The sequence below is a fragment of the Telmatherina bonti genome, assembly GCF_933228915.1.
Source record: "Telmatherina bonti genome assembly, chromosome: 8".
Taxonomy (NCBI): Eukaryota; Metazoa; Chordata; class Actinopteri; order Atheriniformes; family Telmatherinidae; genus Telmatherina; species Telmatherina bonti.
The window spans coordinates 10098000-10125105 of NC_136626.1; the positions used below are offsets into that span (position 1 = coordinate 10098000).

At 39.2% G+C, this 27106-nt stretch overlaps 1 protein-coding gene across 1 annotated transcript; it reads right to left on the reverse strand.

Annotated features, from left to right (window-relative positions):
- Positions 1-5804: 5804 nt before the first annotated feature.
- b3galt2 (UDP-Gal:betaGlcNAc beta 1,3-galactosyltransferase, polypeptide 2) lies at positions 5805-26525 on the reverse strand. The gene is made up of 2 exons (XM_079244544.1): positions 25902-26525; positions 5805-8182 (listed from the first exon to the last, which is right to left on the reverse strand). The coding sequence occupies exon 2, from the start codon at positions 7825-7827 to the stop codon at positions 6508-6510; it is 1320 nt and encodes a 439-aa protein (XP_079100670.1). The 5' UTR covers positions 7828-8182; positions 25902-26525; the 3' UTR covers positions 5805-6507.
- Positions 26526-27106: the final 581 nt, after the last annotated feature.

Here is a 27106-nt window from a genome sequence, read left to right on the forward strand (position 1 = left end):
TTACCCGCCGGACCGGCCATGCGTTCATGAATATTCATGTCAGTCGCCGTCTCGTCTCTTCTCTCACAACCCTCAGCCCTCTCCTCCTTATAAAAGGCTCCAGCAAGCAAGCAAGAATGAAAACAAAGAAATATCTGAAAACCAACTGTTTCTCATCCTTGATTTCCGCTTTTAATCTCTGTAGCATTTCTGATGTATCCAGTGTTTTAAAAGCATTGGTTAACCCATCTACAATGTAACATGTAAAATAGTTTTTCAAAAAAAATGCCTTAAATCCATTTGAAAATAGTTCTCCAGGACCAGCAAATCAACTTTTGATCTCATTTCGCTTCACAAAGCAGCAGTCATTACAGCTCATTGGCATGGAGAACCTTTTTTTTTTATCGTAGCAGAAAGCGTGTATCAGTCCCTTTTGTCAAATTATGTTATTCTTCACCAAAACCTCCATTAGGATTCATCAGTTATGCCTGCACAGAGGTATTAGTCAGCTTCCAGGCCCGGCTGTAACAGAAAGGTCAGGAAATTTGTCTCTTCCTCAAGTGTATTTTCTCTTCCGTGGTTTCTGAGGAACAGTGAGCTATGATGTTAAAGCCGGGCCGCAGCCTCCACTCCATCATGGCAGACATCTCAATCCGTTACCACCGTTAGTCCCCCCCCTTCTTTTCCTTTCTTTTTTTTTCTTTACCACATTTACAGCAGCACAGGTTTTCAATACTGATCAGTCACTGCTCCTTTCCCCTTCATTCATCACTACCTACTTCCTGCTATTTTTTCTCTCTTATTCATCCCTCTTTCTGTTACTTGTACAGTGACCTGGCTTTACTTCCTACTTCCCTCCTTCATCTCGCAATGTCTCTTCCACTTCCAGAGCAGAAGAGTCTATCCATCTCTACCTATCTTTTCTTCGTTGTCAGCCTTCCTTCTTTCTTTGTGCCCTTTTCTTCCTCACACTCTCCTTCATTTTCATCATTTGTGGATGGCTGAGTGCCGCTGGGTGCTGGTAATCTGCTGCTCTGATTGTGTGGGACATACATGAATAATACCCAACCTTATTCCCAATATCATCTTTCTTTGAGTTGTGACTTTAATCATTAATAATGGATAGTGATGAATACTTGAGATGAGTGAAGTACTCCACAAATTGCACCATGTTAGGACGACAAGGGCTTTGAGAAGCAATTGAACTTTCGTATATTCCTGGTTGGTGACCACATGGTTTGTCGTATTGTACTGTTGCTTTGCTAAGATTCCCTTATAAACCATTTGGTTGCAGTCCTTCCTGCTTCAGGTTTTAGGATATTATTTAAATCCAAGGAGAAATCCTACACATTTAAAACTCACAATCTTTTGAGGCTACTTTATACTGGTCTGGTCTGTAGACCTTGGGTGATGTGGAGAAGAGGATCTGATGAAGGGGGAGAGCTAATTGTTTTACCCTTATCACTGTACTCATGTTTGGGTTTCTATCCCAACAGGATGGCCCAGATGAGCACCAAGTAATCTACATCCACACAGATCTGGATGCACTCCATCAGGTCTGAGAAGTTCCTGTCAGTTCCAAAAGATATCTATGAACTTTATCCCATGATCTCAACAAATCACAAACCCGAATACCACATCTTAATTTTTTTTTTCCTTTGTTACCACTGCTTTTCACTAAGCGATGGGGCTTTTGAATATATTTAACTGACTATGTAAATGATGATTTTCCTCTTCATGTCTGTATGTGTATGTATGCACTAATGTATGAAATACTTGCATTGTTATTTTCCTTTTTCTTCCTTCTTTGATTTCCTGCCAAATGAATAAAGACATTGTCTGAATATTACACAATATGAATAAACATTGTGCATCATGAACATGAGTTTTCACCATGTTCCCATGTGTACTGGAGTTAGTGGGTCCAAGTCTATGTTTCTCAGAGCATTTCCACACTTCCAAAGATCATTGTGAATTTGTAAAAAAAAAAAAAAAAAAAGAGAAAGAAAAAAAAAGGCTTTGAATAAAACAGGAAAAATACATTTTTTGTAAGACATAAGACATATTATTTAAGATATTTTTTTCCTTTTCTGATGATAGAAAGTTAAAATAACCCAAACAAACCACAAGCGCTTGCTCATAGGTACTGGAAATATTTGTCTTTTATTTTAGAATACAACATACTGCTGCATTAAAGAAATAAAAAAAGCTGGGATACTTGCGCTGTAAAACAACATCAAGGTTGAAATGAGGGTGTTCCCTGTCACATGATGTGCACAGAGTAACAAATAAAGCCACTGCCTCTTTGCCTGTGGCTTCAGCATCAAGTAATTGCTTGCTGCTGCACAGTTTATCTGAGATGAACATCTTGATATTCTCTCTCATTCTACCTCCCTCTCTCCGCTGTCTTCACCATTACAGCTTCTCTCTCCCTTAAGACTCTTCTGCTCAGTGATTAACTGCTTAAAATACACCAATGGCTGAACTTCACCTACTTTCTGTGCCCCTTACAGGATCAGTCGAACATACAGGTGATTAAAACAAGAGTGACAGGTGTGTAGAGAAAAATAAAAGTGAGCAAACCCCTGCTATCCATTAGTTTAATGAAATTACATTAATCTGATATATGCTATTTCAAGTCATCACCCAATTATATGCTCTTTTTGTTGTTGGCCCTGAGCAACGGAGGGTATATTTTTATATTTATGCCCCCCTCTCCCTCATCACAGCATCCACACACAACCATAAATACTCTCACTTGTGCGAGCCGAAATTTCAGTTCCATCTGAGGCAACACTGGCTGCTTATCTAAATCATGAAGTCATTTATAATTAAAATATGAACTTAGGTGTTTCGGAACTGAATATTTCATGTTCCTTGAAGTCATTGAGGAGTTTGTTTCATTCATTTCTCATCATTCAGCCTTGAGATTGCTTGTGCCCACGTTTCTGCCCAGCCTGAACGCCTCGAAGTGTTTTACTTTCCTATATTAATTCTTTTCTGCACAGTCTGTTGGATACAATATTAACTTAACTTAATGAACATTGTAAAAGATTATTTTCCGTGTTTATTAAAAAAAAGAAAAGCATTTAGGAGGTATAATCGTTGGGCAACAATGCATCCAAATGGGAGTTATAACAAAATAATGCATTCTATATCTAGTTATATTCATGCGCTTAGACATGAAATGTTAAAATTTTTCCATCCAGACCAACTTTTTAATGATTTTGAAGAAGCAAGTTTCTTTCATATTGGCACATTTAGCATCCTGTTTACAGATGGAGCAGAACTTTTTAATAGGTGATGCCTAACATTGAATGAGGCTTTTCACAGCTATTATAATGTGCCAAGTGATCATATCATAACATTAAGTGCACCTACACATTGACAGGACATTCGGGGCTGCAGAGTCCACAGTCTGAATGCAAACATGTCCTGGGCCACATAGCAGGAATCCTCACTAACCTGATGTTTCTACAAGCAGCCGAGTTGCTAATTGGGTATTTCCTTTCTCTTGCTGTTGTTTATTGCTGGTCAACTAACATGTAGATGTTTATAAATATGAGAATATGATTAAATCTTATCTTCCTTATCATTTCCAGTTACTTCTTGTGAAAATGTTTCTTCAATTAAATATTGACAATGAGCCTACTGTTGGATGGAGAAGGCTGACAGAGGTGGCAAAGATGAGACAAACAGCGACAGGAATTTTGCAGCTTTTATAGCCCACCCAGACTGGAAGGGTAAGTTTGGGCGAAGGCGTGTGGAGAGCAGCAGATCATATGAGAAGCAGCAGAGGGGCTTCTGTTAGTCTGAAATAACTTATGTGTCGTTGCTCTATTTCAGAACCTCTGGTTATTAACTAAACTATCAGTTCTTTGAAAATATTAGGATGTCAAAATAAATAAAAGCTTCAAAAGGCAGCCATGCACTCAGAGCAACACACAAAATATCCTTAAAAAAATTATCTTTTTTCAGAGTCAAACCATATCTTAACCCTTTCATGCATAGTGACTATATAGTGGACACCTATTTACAAGCTTTTTTCTTGCATATTCATAAATGAGGATGATATTTTTGTAAACAAACCAGCTCAGTGGATGTTAGTGAGTCATCCAATACGTTTCCACTCACTGGAGAATAAATAAATATAACGTATAATTGAACATAATGGAATTATGCAAGTTTGCCTTCTCTGTGATCTGATTAACCAAAACAAACCATTCTTGTTTAGAATAACATAGGTTTAGGGCAGGCAATTGGCGCCCCTACGCGAGGATAAAAGGATGGTTTAGTCTGGAACCCGGTTAGAGCATTTTCAGACTTTCTTCTGAACTGTCTCTCCAAATTGCAATTTGTATTACTCTGTTCTTTCTTATTTTCTGTTCAATAAACTTTGTAATCTTTTTCACTTCAGAACCAGACTCCTCGTCATTGACACTTTTTTCCACTATATAAACATTTTTTCATTCATTATCCTAACCGCTTGATCCGATGAAGGGTTGCGAGGAAGCTGGAGCCAGCAGTCGTTGGGCGAAAGGCAGGGTGCACCCTGGACAGCTCACCAGTCCATCGCAGCAGAAACATTCAGGGTGAATATGAATAAGGCTTTGGATTGATGCAGCCGCTGCAGCTCTCAACATGTATGAAATCAAAGTATAATATGGGAACATTTTCTTTGCAAAGGTCAATTCTGATAAATGTTGAAAAAGAAAAGTTAGAAATGTTTTAGTAACATTCAGGTAAGGTTTTCAAAATGACCATTTTGGCACAGCTTGTCACCATCTGTCTCTCAACTCCAGGACGTCAGGCTAGCAAAAGTTAATGTCATAGAAGAATCATGTAACTCATATTAAGGCTGAAGGTCTTCATTGCCACATGGAGTCTTTTCTGCATGGCTTCCCCTCAAACTGCCTACCCTCACATCTCTTTCCACTAGTTGATTATCAGCCACCAGAGCCTCAAACTCTTTTACAAAATTACAGTATAGAACCTTGGCTGTTAGTTATAATCTTGCACCTTTAAATTGCAGAGAGGTGCTCAGTAATTACCTTGAGGATAAATTCTGCCCTCTAAATAATACTTTTCCTACAGCTCTCTGTCTGTTGTTTTACTTAAACATGCACACTTGTTTCGGTTACTTACACAGTTTATGGTTGAGTAGTAAAGGATCTAGAACCATAAAGGTAGTTTCATATGTTCTGCTTGCAGTACACCATAGTTTAAATAATCATCCAACTTTTTCAACACTACGACAGCAGAAAATATTGGCAAGATGAAAGTTGTAACAGCTAACTAGTTCTGTTACCGACACACCAATGAACCTGGCAGATAATCCGACACTCCTCTCAGTAGCATCTGTGTTTGCTGCAATCTTCTCTAAATAAATGATGAGCTCTTAATCAGCACCTCCATTGCTGAGATTGACTTTCTTCTGCAACTAGCTGATTCTAAAATCTGTCTGTGCTGCTAATGCTGCATGATAAATGATTATGGATACAAGTTCTGAAGCTCTGTGATGGATTATTTAGATAATTCACATTTTCAATAATTTAAATCAAGCATATTTCATGCTTTCTAGCATAAATACCCATATAAATACCTCAGAAAACAAAGCTGCTGAAAGTCAGTAAACTAATGATCATATCATAGCCCTTTATTCGCTGCCAGTGACATGCATTATCATAACAATGAGTTGCTCTAATGGATAAAGCATGAGTGATTGAAGGATCTCAGAGAATATAAAGACAGCTTCAAACAAAATCAATTCAGTATATTTAATTTTTTTTTATTGATTCATTGCACAATTACTCGAGTGTGGTCATACTCAATGTAAAGCTTTAGAAAATACAATCTGAGTCATCTCTGATGTGATTCTCGGTGCTTTCAAGAAGATTCTTCAAAAACAAAATAGAGTATATGACAGAAAAACAATGTTTTAGAGGAGTTTTCTTTGATAGGTCTGTAACCACTGAGAAACACGGCAGCATGACTGGTCAACGTCAGAGATTCATATCATTCATTCATATTTAGGTAGTGTATTTTTTTTCTTAACATAATACATGTACATTTCCCTTTGTCTGTGTAAACACAAGTGTGTTTTTTTTTATTGTTTTTTTTTTTGTTTTTTTTTTTTTTTTACTTTTTTGAAATATCTGTAGAGTGTAACATACTGCACTACCCTTGAGAATGAGAATTACCACCTTTAAGTTGGCACCTGAATTATCACTGACACCACCCCTGAGCTGCAGCTGTTTTTGTGCATGCTCCACACCATACAGTCATATCCCCCAAGCCCCCTTTTAGAAATAGCTCAACAGGTTTACAATACCTTTTTTTAAATTAAAAAAATAGTTTGGCTTATCAACTCTACACAATACCAAAAACAATGTGCTTTTCCCCAGATAATATATAGTGCCGATTTCAAAATCTCCTCCACCGACAGTCCCCGAGCACCAATCATCCCTTTAGTTTCTCTTTCTTTTTTTTCCCTTTAGTTTTTAAGGTGGGTTGCAGTTACAGGATCCATCATGACGTCCTCTCTCCATGGAACTTTCTGTGTCTGTATCTGCTGCTCTTCTCCTTGGTCACATTAATACAGGCATTGTGCTTGTTGCTCTGTAAGTGGTTCCAGTACTTGATGAGTTCATTGGGGTGGAACTGATGGGATGTGATCAGGTGGCTGTACTTACAACTGGAGTAAGAAACACGCCAATGGTTGAAGAGGAACTCATTAGGGGGAGGTACCGGGTCGATGCGAAGTTTCGCCAGGCAAATCCCCACATAAACATCCTCCAGGTGCAGCCTGCGAATGCTAAGTGATGCCTGGTAGATCAGATCGGCCATGTCCCCTGAGAACACGTACCCTGTGCCTGAGCAGAATATTGGGTAGCGCTCGCTTGGATAAACTTCCGGTGGCATGTACCATTTGCTGTCCTTGTTTCGGTTTGGTGCGTAGCCCCTCATCAGGTAGCCAGTGAAATACCTTTGCTTGGGTGGCAGCTCGGGCTTCAGCAGCTTCTGGATGAGATACTCTGTGTTGACAAACATGTCACTATCTGTCTTCATCACATAGGAGACATGTGGACAATACGTAGCTACCCAGTTCATGCCCATGAGGGTTTTGATGGTCAGGTTGTAGTAAGTGTCCTGATAATCCTGTTGGATGATATCATGGTAAAGGCTGCTCTCTTCCTCTATGTTTCCTTGAAGGAAGGCATCTGAGCTCTTCCCTGTCCCAAGCAGAAAGAGTCGAACAAAGCCCAATCCCATTGCTACACTCTCATTTCCCCATGTCTGGCGAATTGCATTGCGAGCATCGGCTTGTCTGGGTTCTGCAGCAATAAGGAGAATGAGGAAAGGACTGCTATCCCTACACTTGAAGGGCTCGTTAAGGATGTAGCGGTAGGGCTGAGCACTGAGTTTCCCCCCTACACCCATCTCCTTTTGTAAACTGTTATTAGTGCTCATAGAGTCCCCAAGCCCCATTACACCTATCCTGGCTCCGCCTCCCCCTCCTCCTGCCTCTCCCACCGCTCCTTCTGCCTGCTGAAAGCTAAGATTAAGCAGAGGCTTTGGTGCTATATACGCTGCCTCTCTCCACAGGCTCCTCAGGGCGCTGCTCTGGTTGGCCTCTCCCTTGGGATTACGGAAACCCCTGACGGTGTAGGCCAGGGGGTTTTCGCGGGGCCCACTGCGTCCTGGCAGCCAGTCCTGGTGACTAAAAAATAAAAAGAAGGTGAAAAGCAGTGCCAGAGAGAACAGACCGGCTACATGGGTCCGAAAGAGGGAACGTTTGATGGCCCAGGTCATCTTGATGGGACAACAGTGCCGCCGTCTCCACTGCATGATGCAGATCGCAAGAGTCGCAATGGGCGGCTGCTGCACGAGAATGGAAGGCAGCGACAGTCACATGCAGTCACCTCAAACATGTGGTTGCCAACAATCAGAGGGTTATCTGAGCTGGCAGATGGGTTGGAGTGAGCCTCCTGGTGAAGTCAAGGGAACATTTGAGCCCCACAGTGTGGCTTTGAGTAGCATCAAAAGAGCTCCTGGTAGAGCTAAGAAGGCAGAATCTCTCTGGCCAGGGAGGCTTTTCCTTGGCTCTTCTTTGGCACTGTAGACAAACAGAGGGTCATGCTCTAGGTCTCGTTTCCTTCAGGTTATGATAAGGGTGATGTCCTCTATGTCTGCTCCCTCCAATCTGAAAAGAGAAAAAAAAGAAAGTGAGAAAATAGTCTGGGAGGCATTCCAAAAAGCCTTCCTACTCATTGGCACTGAGCCGCATGTCAATTATCTAAGTTGAAGATGTGGTTGGGTTTGAATTGTGCAGAGAGCTAAGCTTAATTCGTAATCATCCTATGTGTGGGTTGTTTAGATATACAGCAATTCTAAATCAATTTAGTCTTGATGTAAAAGTCCCTATTAAAGCTATAAGAGGACACATTGCCTAATATGGTAAAGTCTCATTTGGTATATTGACTTAACTGTTTATAAAGGGAGACTTAGTCAACATGACAGCACTGTTATATCTTTAACTGGACAGGAATGGAGGAGACAGCAGGGCCTGTGGTTTCTTTAAAGGAAGAGAATTCAAAAAAAGAAAATGGTGTGCACATTTGTGTTACTGTAAAAACAACTGGGAGCACAGTTTGTCTGAGAAGTGGGATTTAAACGCACCACCAAGTGTGTCTCGCTTCTGGGAGACAGAATAGCCTGCAATTTCTCAAAAAAACACAACTGACAACTATTGTCTGATGTAATGACAGAAAAAAGGAACATCCCTTCTTTCATTTAGGACTCATCTCACATTTTAAACAGGCAAAAATTGCAACTGCTTCACAAAGTTATGGGTTGAAACTATTTAGCTGGCAATCTGGTGCAAGGCAGGGTGGCTCCTTTTGCATGTCATTATTCAGCTTAATGCCTGGGGCGAAAGTATAAATTGCTGGTTAGCTCAATGTGGTGCCAGCTAACACTGCTCTGAACCACACAGGCAAGCAAGTGTCATGAGTTCCCTGTGGCACAACACCAGTGAGAGAGGAATGCTTCTGTCTAAATGAGTTTTCAGGGTCCAGCAAGCAATGGTGCTGAACCCCGAGCCAGCCTCTGGCGATGGCACCTATTCCTCGTCATTCACCTTCAGCTCATCCATGCTGCCAACTGTCTTGTTGGGATCATCCGGGCTTTTTTGATCATCAGTGTGACGAAGCAGTTGCCCGTTAAATAAAATGTTTTAAAGTAAGAAAAGAAAAAGTAAGAAAAATTCACAGTAAATATTTGTATGGTTTCTTTGTTCAGGAACATTTGCACTTTCATTCACATTTTGTGCTGTAAATATGCAGAGTCATACACAAATGTTTGTTTCTTGGCCTTTATGATACATGTGATTTCTCTTTCAGGTGCCTGTGACAGAAAAAAAAAAATTAGTAATGTTTAATGGCAGATATTGAGTGTAAATGTGCAGAATGTGCTTAATGGTAAATTGGCCTTCCAGCTTACTTGGCTGGTGTGTACAGGGAAAGGATTCCCCAGGGTTCTGAACATTGCTTAAAGATTCCAGGAGAGGTCATGAGACAGATGGGTGTGGCTTTGGCTAATGGCACTTGTGTTTTAGGTCATAGGAATGGTTTTCGGTTTAGCTTATGTGTAGTTATATCATTGTTTGTGTAGGCAATTTGTACATGTTTACAAAATACCTTTGGTAGTTTTTTGAAATGTAATGTTTTATGCTATGGGGAATACCTGCTAGGTGGAAAAGGGTTTAGCCCAATCAGCAGCAGAGGAGATAAAAATGGGGCCAACTGGCTCATTTGGAGAGCTGCTGGTGGAGGCTGAGCTGTTCCACAACAGTTTGGTGTAATGTCCCCTGGTCTATTACTTACCCTTACTAATAAATAAAAAAAAAATTGTTTTAGTGGGTTCACTGTGTTCCAGCTGTTCTCATGGGCTAGCATTCTCACAATCAGTATAAACATAGACACATGCACATATGCAGGTGACAGTGTGAAAAGTAAACACACCAGCAGAGAGAGAGGTCCACCAAGACAAGCAAAGTAAAATGTTTAGCTGGGGCTGAGCAACATAGCCAAAAATATTGCAATAGTACTTAATATATTGACTCACTCATGTCAGCTGCTATGAGATGTTGTAATCCCTTTTTGCTTAATTTTTTCATATGAGGTAGCAGCTACAAATGATGAGATGCTTTTCTGTTTGTTGCGCAGACTGCAACGACTGCACTGCTCTCATGCTTTATGCATATTCACTGGGACAATTATCTTTCAGGTGAAATAAATTAGTCAAATTTTTCATCTCGGTATTCACCAACTGTCTGCACATAATATCAACTGGTTCTTGATCATTTTTACAGAAAACACACTTCCTTACTTACATAGTGGAGCATTTTCTTTGGCAGCTACTGTGACAGTTTGGGAAGGTTTCGAGTTCAGTTTCAGTCTATGAGTTTCAGCTTACTCTGTACTTTTGGACTGCACTCATTTATTCCCGTGTTTCCTCTGTCAGTCTGCTGGCGGTTCCCTTTATTTTACAGTCAATGTAAAATGGGGTGTGGAAATGTAGAACGTTAGCAATGTAAAGCTATGAGTGGATGGTTGTAAATGTCTGTGTGAATGTATAAGGATGCAAAGGAGATAAAGTTGTCTTATCCTATATATCAGGGCTTCCCAAGTCCGTTTGAGCTTGACCATCCTTCAACTCATAGATGCATCCCTTCATTGCCAGGCTTCTGCAGAGCGGAGTGACATGCAGAGGAGAGATTTCAGCCATGGGATTCAGGTGATTTGGAAAAGGAATGCATCTAAATGTTGCAGTATTGTGGATTCAAAGAGTGGACTTGGACACCCCTGCTGCTAAGATAAACAATATGATGCAAATTCATGCCACACAATATACCGAAAAAAATCACTTACTGGTACTAGGGCTGCTCGATTATGGCAAAAATTATTATCACGATTTTTTTGATTGAAATTGAGATCTCGACTATTTAATCCCCCTTTACCGCCTATATAGGAACTATTTTATGTTGGCCTCCATGAACGTTTCATGCCAAACAACTGCTGTCAAGCTAAAGCGCATTTTTCTCATTCACCTGTTAAAAGACAGCTGATTTGAACCAGCTGATGAAGGCATCGCTATGGTAACGCCGGAGCCGACTGAGACTGGCCGCCTGGGAGTGCTTTAGGACGGGAGAGGCTCCCGCTGCTCCTTCCTTACAGTAACTGCAGAATAATATGTGCCTTCAAGTCAGTCGCCAAAACACCAGAAAAGTCTCTAATAACTCCAGTAAAAGCTGCTAGATTTGTCGCTTTTAACAAAAAAAGTCGCCAGATTTAGTGAGAAACTCATCAAGTTGGCAACAGTGTCTGAATAAAACCAAAGCGGCTGTGGGAGGAGTTTACAGCACAGTGATGCTCAATTAGCAGCAGAAGACTGCAGGAGAGGAAACTGCAAAGAGAAAAATAATCACACACTTTTATTTTTATGATTGTTGAAAACTCATATTGTAATTGAGATTAAAATCTCATTTATCACCAGCCCTAACTGGTACATATTGGATGGACTTCTGCTGTTGTCTATTTCACAGAATTAACTATCAAACAAAGAAGCAGAAGTGCAATGTATCCTTCCACATGAGGTAGAACTATATATTGCATATGTTTCTATGTCATAAGTCACATTAACATTGCAGTATTCAACAGTGTCACTGTTTATTGCATGTTATATGGTGCAACCCTCATGCGGTCCATATAATTGTCTGGATTCTTACTCATAATATTAAGTTATCATCACTATTTAAATGTCAGAAAGTCAACCTCATTCAGCAGATGAGTGATATGACATTTGGTGCAAGTAAATTTAATTTTTTAATTTACTAAAGCAAAAACTGACCAGATGCATCGGACTGGTACAAATATTTAACAAAGCTTATTTTAAAAAAAATTAAACCGTTTTTTCTAAAGCTTATTGAATATGAAGAGAGAAACTTTCCAAATCAAATTATATTCACACCAGATACATACATCATCATTGCTTTGCATGCTAATTTACATACACATGCACACACACACACACACATAAGTAGGGGGAAACATAAAATGCCAGCAGAAACTAGACTCTGGTGAATACTAATGTAGCAGACTAATCCTTCCCTCCTCTCTGAGCGTGTTAAATTACTGACTGCCTGCACTGCCTTTGCTGAGTGTTTGCCCATTTTCTAATAATTTGCAGATGTTGAACAACAGAGCATTATTTTGCCCCCCCCAAAAAATATGCACTGGCTTCAGCATTAGGAAGATTTTCTAAACTTCTAATTTTATTTCCTGCTATGTTTGCTCATTCATCATGACAACTGACAGGGAACACGATAACCTTTTCAGGCGAGTGTGCTTACCCAGTGCAAGCAATTACAGGAGAATGAGAGAGGCCAGGGCCAGCTTTGTTTTAAAGGTTAACATACTTTACATCAAAGCACATCCAGCGCTTGAAAGATTTCTGCTGTCAACTAAATGAACATCTAGTTACACAAGCTCTGATGAAGAGTGCACACACAGAAGCACACATAAGCATACATGCAAAAGCACACAAGGGAGCAAGGAAGAAATAGATGCCCACACACACCAACATCCACCCACTCACTCACTCACTCACATGCAGACGACCACAAACAGCTTTGTTTTGTTGTTTTCAACACAAATGCACATTTCAGTGGGACATCAGGCACCCATTTATACTTCATAGCAGTACTACTTAATCTGGCAATGCCTCTCCTCATTAAGTCATTTTCTTGCCTCCCATCAATGTCACTTCTGTGCAGGCCAATTAGTTACACTAGCACAAATTAAAGCCCCAGCGATTCTGCAGCGGTCAATAATCAGACAGAAGGCTGGGGAAGTGGCATCGTGATAACATATTAAACCTTCATCAGTGATGACTGTAGCCACATCAGATTACAAGGTAAGGGTTCGCACACCTTTCTTTCGGGTTTCCTTTTTGCCTTACGAGCCTCAACGATGTGCGTGTAATACATTCAAAACAGGCTTTGCTGGTGAGAATATGACAGTCATTCAGGAAAACACTGAATTCTGAGATAAGGACACAATTTCCAGAGGAAAAAAAAATACAGCCCCCATTTGTGAGCCATTTAGAGCGGCTGCTCACCGAAGATAGAGGTTAAATTCTGCTTTATTGAAACAGGCCTGACTGATTACGTGGCTGGCAGAGTCTCCCGTTTCGTCTAATAACGCTGCCTAGGAGCAGCAATCTTCATTCAACCAAGACATGTATGATTTATTTTAATGCTGAGGTAGTGTTACACAAACTTGGCCTTCATCAAAGACACAAAAGCTAAAGGTTCATGTCGATGTGAGGAAACATTGCTCAACAGCACAATGAAACCATTGTTGCTGTGGGTGAAGTAGGGTCACTTCCTTTGCAGGATGTATTCTCCGAACAACTTTCAAGAAGCACAAGCTCTCTCTTTAACTGCATAATTTCTTCTGTGTAGGAAAGTGGATAATTAGCACGCATTCAGTTTTTCTTTCCATTAAATCAGTGTTTTCAGTTTTCTATAGAAACATTCACACGATAACTTTAATACATTGTTTAGATATGTGACGCACCACAGCGAGTCTTCAGAACATGTGCTGAGTAATTTAGGAAGTACTTCCTCAAAGCGTGGAGTGACGTCACCGATTATCAGAGGTGGCAAGTCCTGGTCCAGAAAGTAAAAGTCCTGCCATGTTTTTGGATCTACCTGTACATTTAGAACAGGCGTTTTCACTAACATTCTCGTTTACCTGGAAAATAAACTTTGCTCATTAAATTCAGCTCATTTGGTGACTGGTTGGAACAGCTGCCGGACCGGACTTTTACTTTCTGGACCAAGAGTTACCACCTCTGCTGATTATGTCCGAAGCCTGACTTTTCGGCTGTACTACATGACTGGTTCGGAAAGCAGCTCAGAGCTCTTGCAAGCCTCATCTGTGCCAAACAAAAGAGTATTGTCAAAAGGCGGGAGAAGTTGTCCCCCCAACCCCAAAAGAGAGAGAAATGAACTAAACCGAAACATGATTGAACAAAATATTGTTCATGGTCGAGATGAATAAAATCTCCTCTGAACTGCAGATCCCTGTGCTGGTTTACGGGTGCATTCACATCAGGAAAGTCCGCTGGACTTGGTCCGATTGGTGACTCGTATCAGTTGTAGGGGGATGTAATCATGCGGACCGAGATTGCGTATATGTTGCAATTTGGTCAAATGAGCCAAACCAAAAGAGTAATATATCCCCATTCTCACCAAAGGGGGCGCTGCACTAGCATTTAGCACAAGAGAGAACAAGACACGCGTGAAGAAAACTACTATCACTGTGTATTTACCCACAATGCAATGCTACGTCAAACGCAGGAAGTGGGATTTTTTTTGTAGTTTGCTTCCTGTCTTTGGTTTGCTCGTAATGGCGCGAGACCTGCGTTAGTTGGCGTACTGAGTCCGCTTCTTTTGTCTGAATCAAAATTTTTTATAATGGATTATTTGTATTTATTTGAAAAAAAATGTTTAACAAAAAAAAAAAAAAACTTTTTTAAAATTGTGCAGCAAAATATTCCGATATTTGATATTTCGATTCTCTTTTCCCACCCCAGTGAATAAATACGTTATTATGAATGTTTGCATTGCTAAGCCATGAGCTAAGAAACTGAGGTGGAAGCATTTTCCTGAAATCTAATTTTGTGCCAGTAATTTGGTGAATTGTTTTCAGAAGTCTGTTCTGATAAGCCAGTCTAGACTAAGAATGTGGTACGCTGTGCTAATGCCTGCAAGCATTGCCAAGCAGAAGGGCTTTTAGCCTCCAATCAGGATAGTTCAGCTGTGGATTCAGAAGTGAAATCACTGCTGATTTTCTTCAAGACGGGATTTCTGCTCCCTTAGGTCAACATAATGTCTTATTTTTTCAATGCTTTCCCAATTATTTTGATGTTTTAGTTCATATAGTAAAAGTGAAGAAAAAACAAAAAAACCCACAATCTAAACACCTTAATTAATCCAACGATGTGCATAAACCCCAAAATATTAAATTTCAGTTATATTCACAATAAAACAAAGGACATATCCTGATTATTTTAAAAGAAGCTTATTTTTCTTGTTTTTACTTATAAACACAAAAATGATTAATGATTTTCAACTAGCTTATTGTTTCTACTGTTAAATAGCCTGACTGTGTCAGCTCTAATGGATTTATGCTTTTGAGATTATTTCTGAATCAGTCTTAAGAGGAAAGAATGAATAAATCATTAAAACATCAGGGCACACTGCATGTTAACTTCTTGAGCTGAGAGTTCTTACACACTCTGACTCCACTATAAAAACTGTAGTTAATACCTTTTATCTAAAACACTCCTCGTTTTCATTAACTCCTGATTTGATGTGGTTTCGCCCTGCAGCGACTGTGAAAGCAACCTTAAAGTGATACAAAACAACAGTTCACAAGCTGATGACTATCATCGACATCAGTTGGATGTTGTGTTTGCGTTTTATGACTGCACCGGCTAACGTTTTTAGTATTCTGAGAAAGAGAACAATAATGTTCGAAACCCATCAGAAGGAAACAAGAACTAGGTTTTTCCATTACAATGACAGTGTGGTGAAGCTGGTTCTATTCAGAAATAAGGCCAACTTCAAGCAAAACTGCACCCAATCTTTTGTTTCATCTTCAGAAGACACTGCCATGGTTTTAGTCTTCACTGCTAGTGACCCAAAACTGAACTGAACCTGCCAGTTTGAAAACAGGACGTGTTTTTACATCTCATTTCTTCCTGCTGCTCTCGTATGCTTTCCTATTGGCAAAAAGTGCACTGAACTAGTTTCACTGCCTCCGTGGCTTCACAGAAGTTTGCTGTTCTCTTTGAGGGAAAAAGAATCATCATGGGAATTCAGTCTTGAGCTTGATTCAGAGCAGACAAAGAGTGGAAGTCATTACTGAGTCTACACTTCTGTCCTAAATGCTGAGGTTTCATTTTAATCCCTTCTCTTTTCAATCACATTCCTTCCTCCCTTTAAATTGATTCCACTGTACCATCTGTTTTTTTTTTTTGTTATTTTCTTTAAAGTCTTTACGTTCACTAAGCAAACAAGTCAAACTGAGGTATTGTTGTTCCGCTGCTTCCTGGCATCTGCTCTTGCTGGCTGCCTTGGAGAGAGAGTTGAGTGATTAGGAGTTATTCCTCATTCCAGTTTCTGAACCCCAAAGTGGAATGCGTCATAAAAGGTAGTTAAAATAGGCCACTAGTTTTCGATCAGACACCTTCGATAAGCTTGCATACTTTTATCTAAACACCGATTAAATAAAGTATCTTTGCAGTTCTTTAAAGCCGTAATACAGCAGCTGTCTGACACAAGAATGTTCAGCTGTTTCTGCCAAAGCACAGCTCCTCTCTCACACCGTGTGCCTTCTTTCCATTGACCTGGCCGGCAGCATGTGCTGTAGTTCCAGATTTTCCTGCAGTTTTATCTTTTTATACTTCAGCTTGAGACCTTCACAACAGAAGGAAACAATCCAAGGTTAAACATTGGACTTTGCCATCTGTTTTATATCTGTTTTGGTGAAAGTTAGTAGTGAAATCTTTTTTCAGGGACTGTAGAACGAAGACACAGACATAACCGTGTTGTTACATGTTTATATTTTAACCTCATGACTATTCCTTCTAAACTGCATGACTTCATTGTGTTCCTGAAAGCAAACCCAGTGTTGGATTAGTTGTCCATACAGATATTAATATTTATTCCCTGTAACTTTCTAACGTTAGGGCTGTTTTGCTGCTGTGTTTGACCTTTATTTGATATTCATTTTATTCCTTTCGTGTTCCATTTTCTCTTATATTTTATTTGTTCATTTACTTATTTGTGTATTTATTTGTTTGATCGTCAGTCCCTACAGATAGATTTGTAGTTGATTTACATTTGTTTTGGTTATATATTTGGCAAAGATTTCATGGAATCTGGCAACTCCAACTGAATGCAAATGGCCTGATGTTGCTTCACGTCGTTTATTTTACCCGTTTAACAGAGAAACAGTAGGAAGTTATGTGGACAACAGATCTGCAATATTAGAATTTTATGGAAACAAACTACTTTGTTAACTTCAGTGCTTTATTGAGCTTGAATCTAATGTTTTAGTTGTTTTCCATCACTTTTATGAACTTAACAAAACCACTGGACCATTTATTAACTTAAATTTATAAAATAGTTCCTGACCTTCAAGTTTCTATCATATATTATTCAGTTCTTGATTTGTTTACATAAAAAGTTTAGTTTGCAGTTTGTCTTTTATACCAACTAACCATTTTTGAACTTTAGTTTAGCTAAACTTTGCCAAGCAAATCATTTTATTTATATAAACTCCAAACATATAACAATAATTACAGCTATGTTTGCTCTACTTTTATCCAACTGGAAGTCCCTGACTCCCTTATCCAATATCATTTCAAATGGTTGCAGATTACACTTAATTAATTGCTATGGATTAAAACTAGTTGCTAGAACAGAAGAAGAGTATAACTATTCGAAAATAAAAATAGAAAACGTGGAATTTCCTTAAGGTACCTACATGCCTAAAGACATATTTAATTTACATTGTCGTGGAAATTTTATGTTCGGACTTAGATTTTCATATATTTCATAGTCCTAGCGTATATTCATTTCTGATTATGGCTTTGTGGGCTTTCTGAATAGGTCATGATGAACTTAAGAACTTAAGCTTAGTTAGTCAGAACCAGACTCCTCGTCATTGACAGACTTTTTTTCCACAACATTTTAGTTCCAAAAAAAGTACTGTAACAACAGTTAAAGTTGTGACTTCATATAAAAATCTTATTCAGTTAGTGATGATTTAAGACAGATTTATTATCTCTGGTTGGTCCTTGAGGGCTGCTGTCCTGCAGACTTTCAATATATCCCAGTTCCAATACACCTAGCTTCCATTGGCAGCCAAGTTCTGCACAAAGACTAATTAGTTCAAGTCTGGTGTGTTGGAACAGGGATATATATGGAAAACCTGCAGGATTGAGGCTCTAGAGGACTGGAGCTGGACCCCCCTGTATTAAATGAATCAGGTTGTAGTAGTGTGACTCAGATTTAGTAAAGACTACATATTGCAGTGTTATTCTGGAATCAGAGACTTATTTCACTGTTTCTGAATTCATTTGCAACTGCAAAGTTAATCATCATCCAGGCTGCATGTTTGGACAGAAACAGCCGACTATCTTCATCTGCATATATTGGTTTCTGGTCAGTTATTCAAAATGTGAAAGCAAACAGAAGATAAGGATTAAAAGAAGAACATAGATCCATTAACTGGACTTGTCTGGACTCTGCCCAGAATCCTGGATCTTGCAAAAAACAATTCTGGAAAAAAACTTTGTCTAGTAAGCAGTTTTGCATACAGTGACTGTGTATGATCTACTGATTAAAAAAAATATCATTATAAAATTGGTGTTGATTGAATATCTTGTTAAATATGACCACCTATTTTTTTTTTTCAGTCAGTTAAACAAAATGAAACAGTTACAACACTCTTAAATCCATTCATATGTTTTATAGTAATAAATAATAAGAAATAAATACAATAAGTTTTCATAGCTGGTAATATAATAAGTGAGTGAAGGTTAGTTAGTCCTTACAGGTAAAGTGTTCCGACTGAACACAGGAAATAACCCGAATTCACCTGCTTCACAGTTTTAAAATTGTGAGAAAACAATAAATATATATGTGTGTGTATATATATATATATATTCATTTAAAAAAAAGCTATTAATAATCTATATACAGCTCAAACAGATGACTTCATGTTTTATGTGTACTTGTGTACCATCAGATCTTTTGGTGGACATTTAAGGAAAACGCAGCTCACCGGCAGCAGATGATAAAAAGATTTGCTGCACTTGAAACAATTCTTTTAAGTCTTTATGCTCACAAGTAACATACATACAAAAAATAAAAAGGGGCAGTCCATTTTAATAAGTGACAGTGTGCAAAGTTCAGTTTTCCCATGAAAAAAAAGGAAAAAACAGCCGCTTGAGGACTAGAGAAAAAGATAATGATTTGAGGGTTATCCAAAAGCCAGTCAGCCTTTTGGAAATGTTGACTGCAGGCATGAGGAGAGGGTTGCCTTCTCTCAGAGCAGATAAATGACACTGGAAGCTCTGATGTATATTTATTTTACCCTTCACACTTAGATTTGGGTCCTATCTAACAAGAACAAATAATAATCTATTTATTAAAGTCATGTTGCAAAAGTGTGCAAACAATCAGTGCACGAATGTAGCTTCCAAAACATAAGATGCACTTTTATGCACAAAGGCAGAAAACATAGGTCCACTGCTAAATGTGGAGGAAATGGTCCTTTAACAGGGTTGTATTAAAGGGTTGGGTGTCCTCTTAAAACTGTCTCAAAAAATACAAGAGACCTATGGGAAATAAAGCGTTGGCAGCTGTGAGCCATTGTAGCTCCAGTAAACATATGATAGTGATTTTCTTCCACTCAGAGTGACTGATATCCACTTCTTCAAATTGTGCTGCCACACTGAAAAAAGGAGCCTGACCACATCATGGATTTATTTAAGCATTTTGGGTGTATTTAACACAAGTGCTTCATGTTTTACACTTAAACTTGACTGTTTAGAGTAGAAACTACATGATATGCAGATTGGGTACATGAACTTATTCAGATCATGTTGGGATAAAGCGAGTCAATAATGTTGTGACGTTAATTATCGCGATACCACACGCGATCTCGTCGACGCACTTTGCATTGTTGTTAAAAGTTGGCAAGCAGCTCCAGCAGTTCATCACGGTACGGATCAGCTCTACGTTAGTCGGTAAGTCTGGATTTTCTTCTTAAATGTTGTAGAACTGTCAGTCAAGCGTAGAATAATGTTTTGGGAGTCCTGTTTGCTGCCATGAGCTTATTTTCTCGTGCCGTTTACAGTTTCGTTTGATATTTTATGTTTTGGCGCGGTGCCATTAACGCTCCTTTTGGCGTACTGCGGCGCTCCTTTGGTCTTCTGTTTGAATTTGAAAGATTGTTACATTGTGAGTTCGCAGCACTGTAGTGTTAAGGCTATTTGACCATCAAGCAGACTTTGCTAATGTTATGTTAGCCACCTCCACTTCCCGGTCGATGTACACTTAATGAATGTTATTGAAATGCAGTTTTGCAGTGTCTAGATTTTTTTGTTTTTGTTTTGTTTTTTTGTAGATTGACCGACAAAATCAAGTCTGGAGTCAGCTGACGTGAACGTGGGCTCAAGTTTTTGTGGTGAGAACACGATGCTTTATTTGCCTGTGTAATTGTGGTCATTATTTTGCATTGCATATTTTCATAAATCGCCCAGCGCGTGTAGACCGGCCACCTCATTAATGCATATAATACAGAATCTCTGCTATAGGTTAAACTTTTACTTGCATAAATTATCAGGCAGGTAATTAATGTAATAAGTTTAGTTGGTGTGATCTACTTTAATGTACTTATTTTGCATTTCTGAGCATTTTGGATAGTTTGCCCCAGTGATGTATGGGATCAGATAGCTCAAAATATTATAAAAGTGTTCAGTAGGCTCCAGTACATTCCATCACTCCAGCATAATTTGATATATTAACTGTCAGTGTAACCAACATTTATGTAACCTTTTAATATTACTTATTGTTTTTTCTGTGACAATTTTTACTTAATTGCAACCAAGTATACAAATGCTTTTTGCAAGAATAAGTCAACCTGTGGGATGGACAAACAATATGACAATGTAACTCTAAGCTGGATGCTAGATGGTTTATCATGATGTCAGGTATTATCTTTCATATCAGTGACGCACAAGAAAAAGTTAGCAATGCTGCACTGTGTATTTATTGTAATCCCGATGTGAGCGACTCAGTTTCCATTTCGTGTGTAACATGGCTTTACCTTGATGTGGACCCAAGGCTGAACAAGCAGTGTGTGTTCCTGCACTCTGGATGCAAAGCTTTAGAGAGAAGTATAAGAAAAGCATGTTTGTTTTTTCAATAGGTGCTTGAATTGTTTTTCTAAGATCTCCAGTTCTATCTTTAATTCTTGTTTGTTTCTGCTTTTACAGTGAATGGTGTTAAGTGTTCCAGTGACAGAGTGAATGTGGCAATGCAAGACCTGCCCTTCAGTTTTTCCAAGTAGGTCCCAAATTCTGAAGCACTATCGAGTCAAACATACACACTATGGGAATAACATTCGGATTCCATGTGTTCATGTAGGTTGTCCATGCAGTTTTAGAACATGGAATGCATTGTTAATTCATTTGAATAGATGCCATGTTATTAAAACTAATCGTCATCAGTCAGGAAAATGCACATTTAGTTGCCATCTTTGTTCTTGTGAGGATCTTGTGTCTGAAAGGGATTACTAGTTTGTGATGCCCCCATGATCTGTGATGTGCAAGAGAGATGGCCAGCTCTTTTTGATCCAATGGAGGTCATTTAAAAATGATGCAATGACTAGTTGCCTCTTAGCTATATTGTTAATATGTAAAAGTAATGCTCATGTGTTTCCAAGTATTCAGTAGTAGAGCTTATGGTGGGCAGGTGTAGTTTTGATGCTCAAAATGTCTTCTAAAATCTGTTGGGTGTGCTGTTTGTGAAAAAACAATATTTACATGTCTTTTTCAGATCAATGCAGAGTTTAAACGCATCACAACCATGCCACTCCAATCAAGGTTTCTGTCGCAGCTGGACATTCTGTCTGATGGTCTGCTGAGAGTGTTTGCAAAGCGGTCAGGGAAGCAGGGCAGAAAGCTGAAAGATATAGCTGCCATGATGACAGTAAGAACTTTTAAATTGTTTAACCATTACGTGTACATGCATTGCATTAACTCAGCTTGGCTGATCTTCCTTTGTCTGGGAGTTCTTATTCTACTAAATCTATCCCAGTCATTTTTATCATGCACACACTGTGCATGATAAAAATATGACAAATGGACTAATGTACCTTTTTTTAATATAATTTTTTGAAATGACATAAAATTCAGTACATAACGGTCAGATGCAAATTGGTAGTTTTAATGTTGTTTTGTAGATGTTTGTGTCACATACTGACTTTTTAAAAGTTTTGTCCTTGATGACTTTCTTCCATGCCACTGATAATTTGAGTTCAGATTTTTTTAAATCAAATATCTCTATTCTCTTTGTATGTCTTAAGGAGGACATTGATGCCGGAAGGGAGTCCTTCATCAAAGGACTCTGCATCTATCTAGATGAGAATCCCGATCTCTTGGTGCAGGAGTACATGGTGAGTGTTTTGTGAGCAGATTGTGGCTTTGCTGCATATAAAAGTGAATCCAGTTAACTCTGGAAATACTTGCTTGGACTGTTTAGGTCCATTGTCCTCTTTATGGGAAAGTGGTTCCAGTGCTGAGATTTAAGAAAATAGTACAGTCAGGTGAAAAAATGTTGTTTTTCTTATATTAGGGGTTACACCAGTGTGAAACCGCTTCAAATTTGTGATTATAGTGAAAATAGGAAAATTCCTGCATCTTCCTACACTGCACTGACCCTCACCTGCAGAACCACCTTGGGGATCCACTGAATGTGGAAGCACCGCTTGACACCACACATCACCACTATAAAGAGCAGCATTTGAAACGCGTACAAACTGTTCCAGGTTTTTTATTTTGTTGGTTTATTGTTCACTTTGAAGCAGTTTTATAAAGCATTTTAAGTAGGGCTCCAGCAACTATGATGCATGATCACATAATCCTCATGACCGCAACAGACCGCTCTGAAACTCTACAGGTCAAACAACGTGCCGGGCGTAAAGCTTGGGCTGCTCTGCTTTCACAATGCATTTGTGTTCAGTGGATTCCCAGGGTTAAGACTGGTATACAGCTATGAAATAGGTCCATGTTAATGATAAAAATCATCCAGGAACTCTTTCTTTCTGTCTTTCTCTCTCTCTTTTGTTCTCTTTCTGTTTCTTTCTCCCTTTCTCTCTCTCTCTCTTTCAAAAATTGACCATCAATGCATCATAGAAGGGCATTCTTTTGCTGCAGTAATCTGTTTTGCTGATTACATGGGTTTAAATAGACTATAACATTAGATTGACTGCATTCAAAACAAAACATCTTTTTTTTTCTAAAGTTTCAAACTCTTTTGTCTTTAACCAGGACATGACTGAGGCCATTGCACTGAGTGACATTGAGAAAACGACAGTGGGAATCGACATCAAAAGAGATACTTCTAATGTTGGCATCATCATCGAGAGTGTGGTGGTTCTTCAAGGTCTGGACAATGTGGCCGTTGCAACAGCCTTGCTGTTTGGACTTTTTTACTCCTTGAACATGAGGTATCCATCACAGCTTCGCTACACTTTCGAAGTGATTCAAAAAGTTGTGATGGAGCTGGATGTGACTAAACTCTCAAGGAAAGCCCAAAGCTTAAAGATAAAACTACTGCAGTAAGGTGAGCTCGCTGTTGTACATGTGAGAAAGGACATTTAAAGTTCAGACTTGCTCTCCTGCAATTTGGAGGTTGAATTTCCATGTGAACAATCGACATCCCACAACAAAATGAAGTGTCATCTGTTCATACTTCTTCTTAAGCAAGTGTTTACTCCTCAACTGCCATATGGATAAAGCCAGTTTTTCCCTGTTCCTCTCCATTACATGTTCTGATTGGCAGCATTCTTCAGTTTCTATTTGTCTTTTACAGATTAAAGGATGGGGAACTGTGTACAGTCCAAGTAGTGTCATCAGGGCCATTTTAAACCAGATGTTTAATTCACATGGACTAAAGACTTTTCAAAAGTCCTTCCAAGAATGTCAATCAGACATGGGTATTGAAGGGATTGTTTTTCTTGGTGTACATGCCCTTCATGTGGGTAAGATGGGAAGGTTATATTTGTTCATTTTTAAGCTACTGTATAATTAACGAAACTTACACCTTGTGTAGGTAAAGTCAGGTTCAGCCACTGTTCCAATTCCCACAGTGATATTCCATTAGATTTTAATACAGTTCTTATGCACATGGTAAATTCATGGCCAGACTGAAGGAAGTGCAACAGTTTTGAAATAATTTCTGTTAATTGTATAAGTGGCACTTATTTTTAGTGAATCAGATTTTTTTCTCCACATTTTAAATTCTCGGAGACAAAAAAAAGATTTTTATTTTATATTGTAATTTTGTATTTGGGGTCTGAAGATCTTATAGACATTTTATGTTATTTTAATTCAGTTGCCGTGAATAGTTGTGAATACCTCTAACAATGCGGTTGAACAGTAATTTCACAATAAAGTGACTTGGGATATCTGAAAATCATTGTGTTTTTCTTAATCTTGTGGCTCTTCAATAAACAGTTTGACATGCAACTCTATTTTTATTAATTGGTGTACATATTGGTAATGCTAATGATTAGGAGAAAGTTATTAGACATTGCAATAAATTCTGACGAGAATGGCAATTGTAACTAATATTTTTTTGCATTTTAAATTAGTTCAATAGTTATTGAATTGTTTAGTTACAATTGTCCATTCATTTAATCTTGAAAATAGAGGCTTTGAACATAGTGTTTGTATTGTTCACTTCCAAAATAGTTTCCTTTAATCTTTTGCAAAAGGAAAGGTAACATTTGTTTGCAGTGATTATATTGATAAAATTTGAAAAAATTTTACATTATTTGTTACTGATTAGTATTACTGTACTGCAGTCATTACAGTTCAATTCTTTCCCTGTCACTGCAATTGAAATTACACATTTTGTTTTGAAAAGTAAATAATAAAATTGTATAATTTCCATTAGAATATAATACTTGCATGCAATATAAAAAAAACATGTTGTATTTAATTAACCAAATAGTATTGGCATAAAATGATATAAGAGTGTCAAAGTAAAGTGATAAAATTGTGAAGGATTAAATGGTTCAAAGAGCTTAAATTACTTGATAAACACACATTTTAATCACTTTGTATCAACACAAAATACACAGGTTTATTCAACATGAATAACTTGTGTTAAATGAACTCAATTGTTTAAGTTGCTGCCAAACCAAAACATTTATGTGCAACCAATGTCCACTATTGAATTAAGTAAATCCAACATGTTCTTTTTTTCAGTGCAGCTCTCACCATTGTATTCGATTGTGCCAGGATGTTCTCCTTCAGTTCCTTAAAACGGACCGGTTCTCGCTCTTCACATCAAGTCTTCCCAAGGATGTCGGTCAGCAATAAATTATGAAAGTGCTTTAAAAAATTAAACCCTATTAAAGCTTCATATTCTAGTGGGCAGGGTGAACACTCAAAATGTTAGCCTAGCTGCAGTTTTCCCTTTCTTCGTTCTTGTTTCAGTGCAACATTAACCAGATGCCTTTAAGTACGCAGAGTATCCTAGGCCAAATAACTTTGGCAGCTTTACACAAGAAAGTGGATAAAAAGAGACTTAACTGATGTGGATCAATGGAAACTGTGGCTTTGCCTCTTGGCAGTTCTAAAGAGGGATTTCCCAAAACGGAATGTGTGTAAATGAATACAGTCTGCACGATGGACTGTTTGTCAACAGATATCTCACAACGAAGAAGTCAACCTCTCTTCTGGACAAGGATAAAATGAACATTACCAGCATGTTTTCCTATGGATTCGCCCCCACCTGCACCTGCTTTCACGCCTACCTAAGGGCCCCTGCCTGTCTTGAACATCTGACACATCTGGAAGCCACCGTGGCTCCAGAAAGTGTCTGATGAAGGTGAGGTCTGGGTGGGCAAAACACATGCATGGATTCATGGAGTCACTGATGAGGCAGCTGAGAAAGGTGGATGTAATGGAGGGGAAAAGGAAGGCGGAGAGGGCTAAATGAATAATGAGGATGTGGAGAAGTGATGAGACGTGCAAAGGCTGCGTACCTCATCCGCCTCGTGCTGCTGCCCCTGCGGCTGCAGGCAGGGCTCCGCGCGGCTGCTGGAGAGCCTGAACTCCGCTACCTAACCCCGCCATCACCGCCTCTTCTGGCGGCTTCGGTTCTCCCCTCCTTTCTTATGAACACCTTGGATGCGTCCCCTCAGCTCCTCATCACCCGCAGGCTGAACAAACCTGCAGGTTTGTGGTTTTTCCTTTCAGCTGCGACTCCTCCTCTCCTCCCTTTTTCTGCTCCCCGTGTCCGTTACACGCCGCTCCCCTTTTGCCTCACTAAATATCTCTCTTTTTGCTTCACTTTACTGTTTCCCAGTTTTCTCCCAAGTTTATTCCTCTTGGCGGAGGCGCTGTTTCATGACAAACTGCACAGGGAGGTGTGTGGGGGGGAGAACCACCACAGCATTCAGCCAGAGCCGATCCGCTGGAGGGATGGAGAGAAGCGGCCACAGAGGCGGAGGAGCCCCGCTGATGCTGCCCGGTGCTCCGCAAGCTCCTAAGCAGTAGCAGCTCAGTCAGAAAAACAGGTTCAGGAAGAAATAAATAGAGCTCCCAGTTCACAGTAAAAGCATGTCCCGAGTCCAAAAAAAAGGAAAACAAAAGCAATAACTCATCTACCTTCCTTGTCACATCTCTTCCCCCCCCCCCCCCCCACACCACCACCCTCCACTCCGTCTCTTCTCGTCTTCCCACCCGGAGCTTCTCCTGGGCTCCGACTTGCACCGACCCTTGTCGGATGTCTGAGCCGGGCAAGACAAGCTGCTGGTCCGTGAAAGCTACCTGTCAGACCCCGCTACACTGACGGTGCTCGTCCACGTCACAGCGGTCTTAGCGGAGCATGTCACGTGACCCACTTACTCTTTAATGTTGCATTTTAGGGCAGTGGGGAAAATAAAATCAGCTCTCGCTTTTTGGAAATACTCGCTGTGAAACAAACCAGCACTAAATATGTTTCAGAAATATAATTTATGGGAACAGAGGAAAATCTTCCAATAAATACTGTGTTTTGTTTCAATTCAATTCCAATTTATTTATATAGCAGGTTTAAAAACCGCCTCTGCTGACTGAAGTGCTTCACAGAACAATAAATAAATACATATTACTGATAAAATGATCACAAATAAGATTTGTTATGTTATAATTTTGCAATTAGCTGCTCTCCAAAGCACAATCACAATTTCCGTCCACAGCCGTACCT

Bases quoted from the DNA above. Each gene is read 5' to 3' on its own strand.
- b3galt2 (XM_079244544.1), bottom strand. From the start codon at position 7,827: ATGCAGTGGAGACGGCGGCACTGTTGTCCCATCAAGATGACCTGGGCC.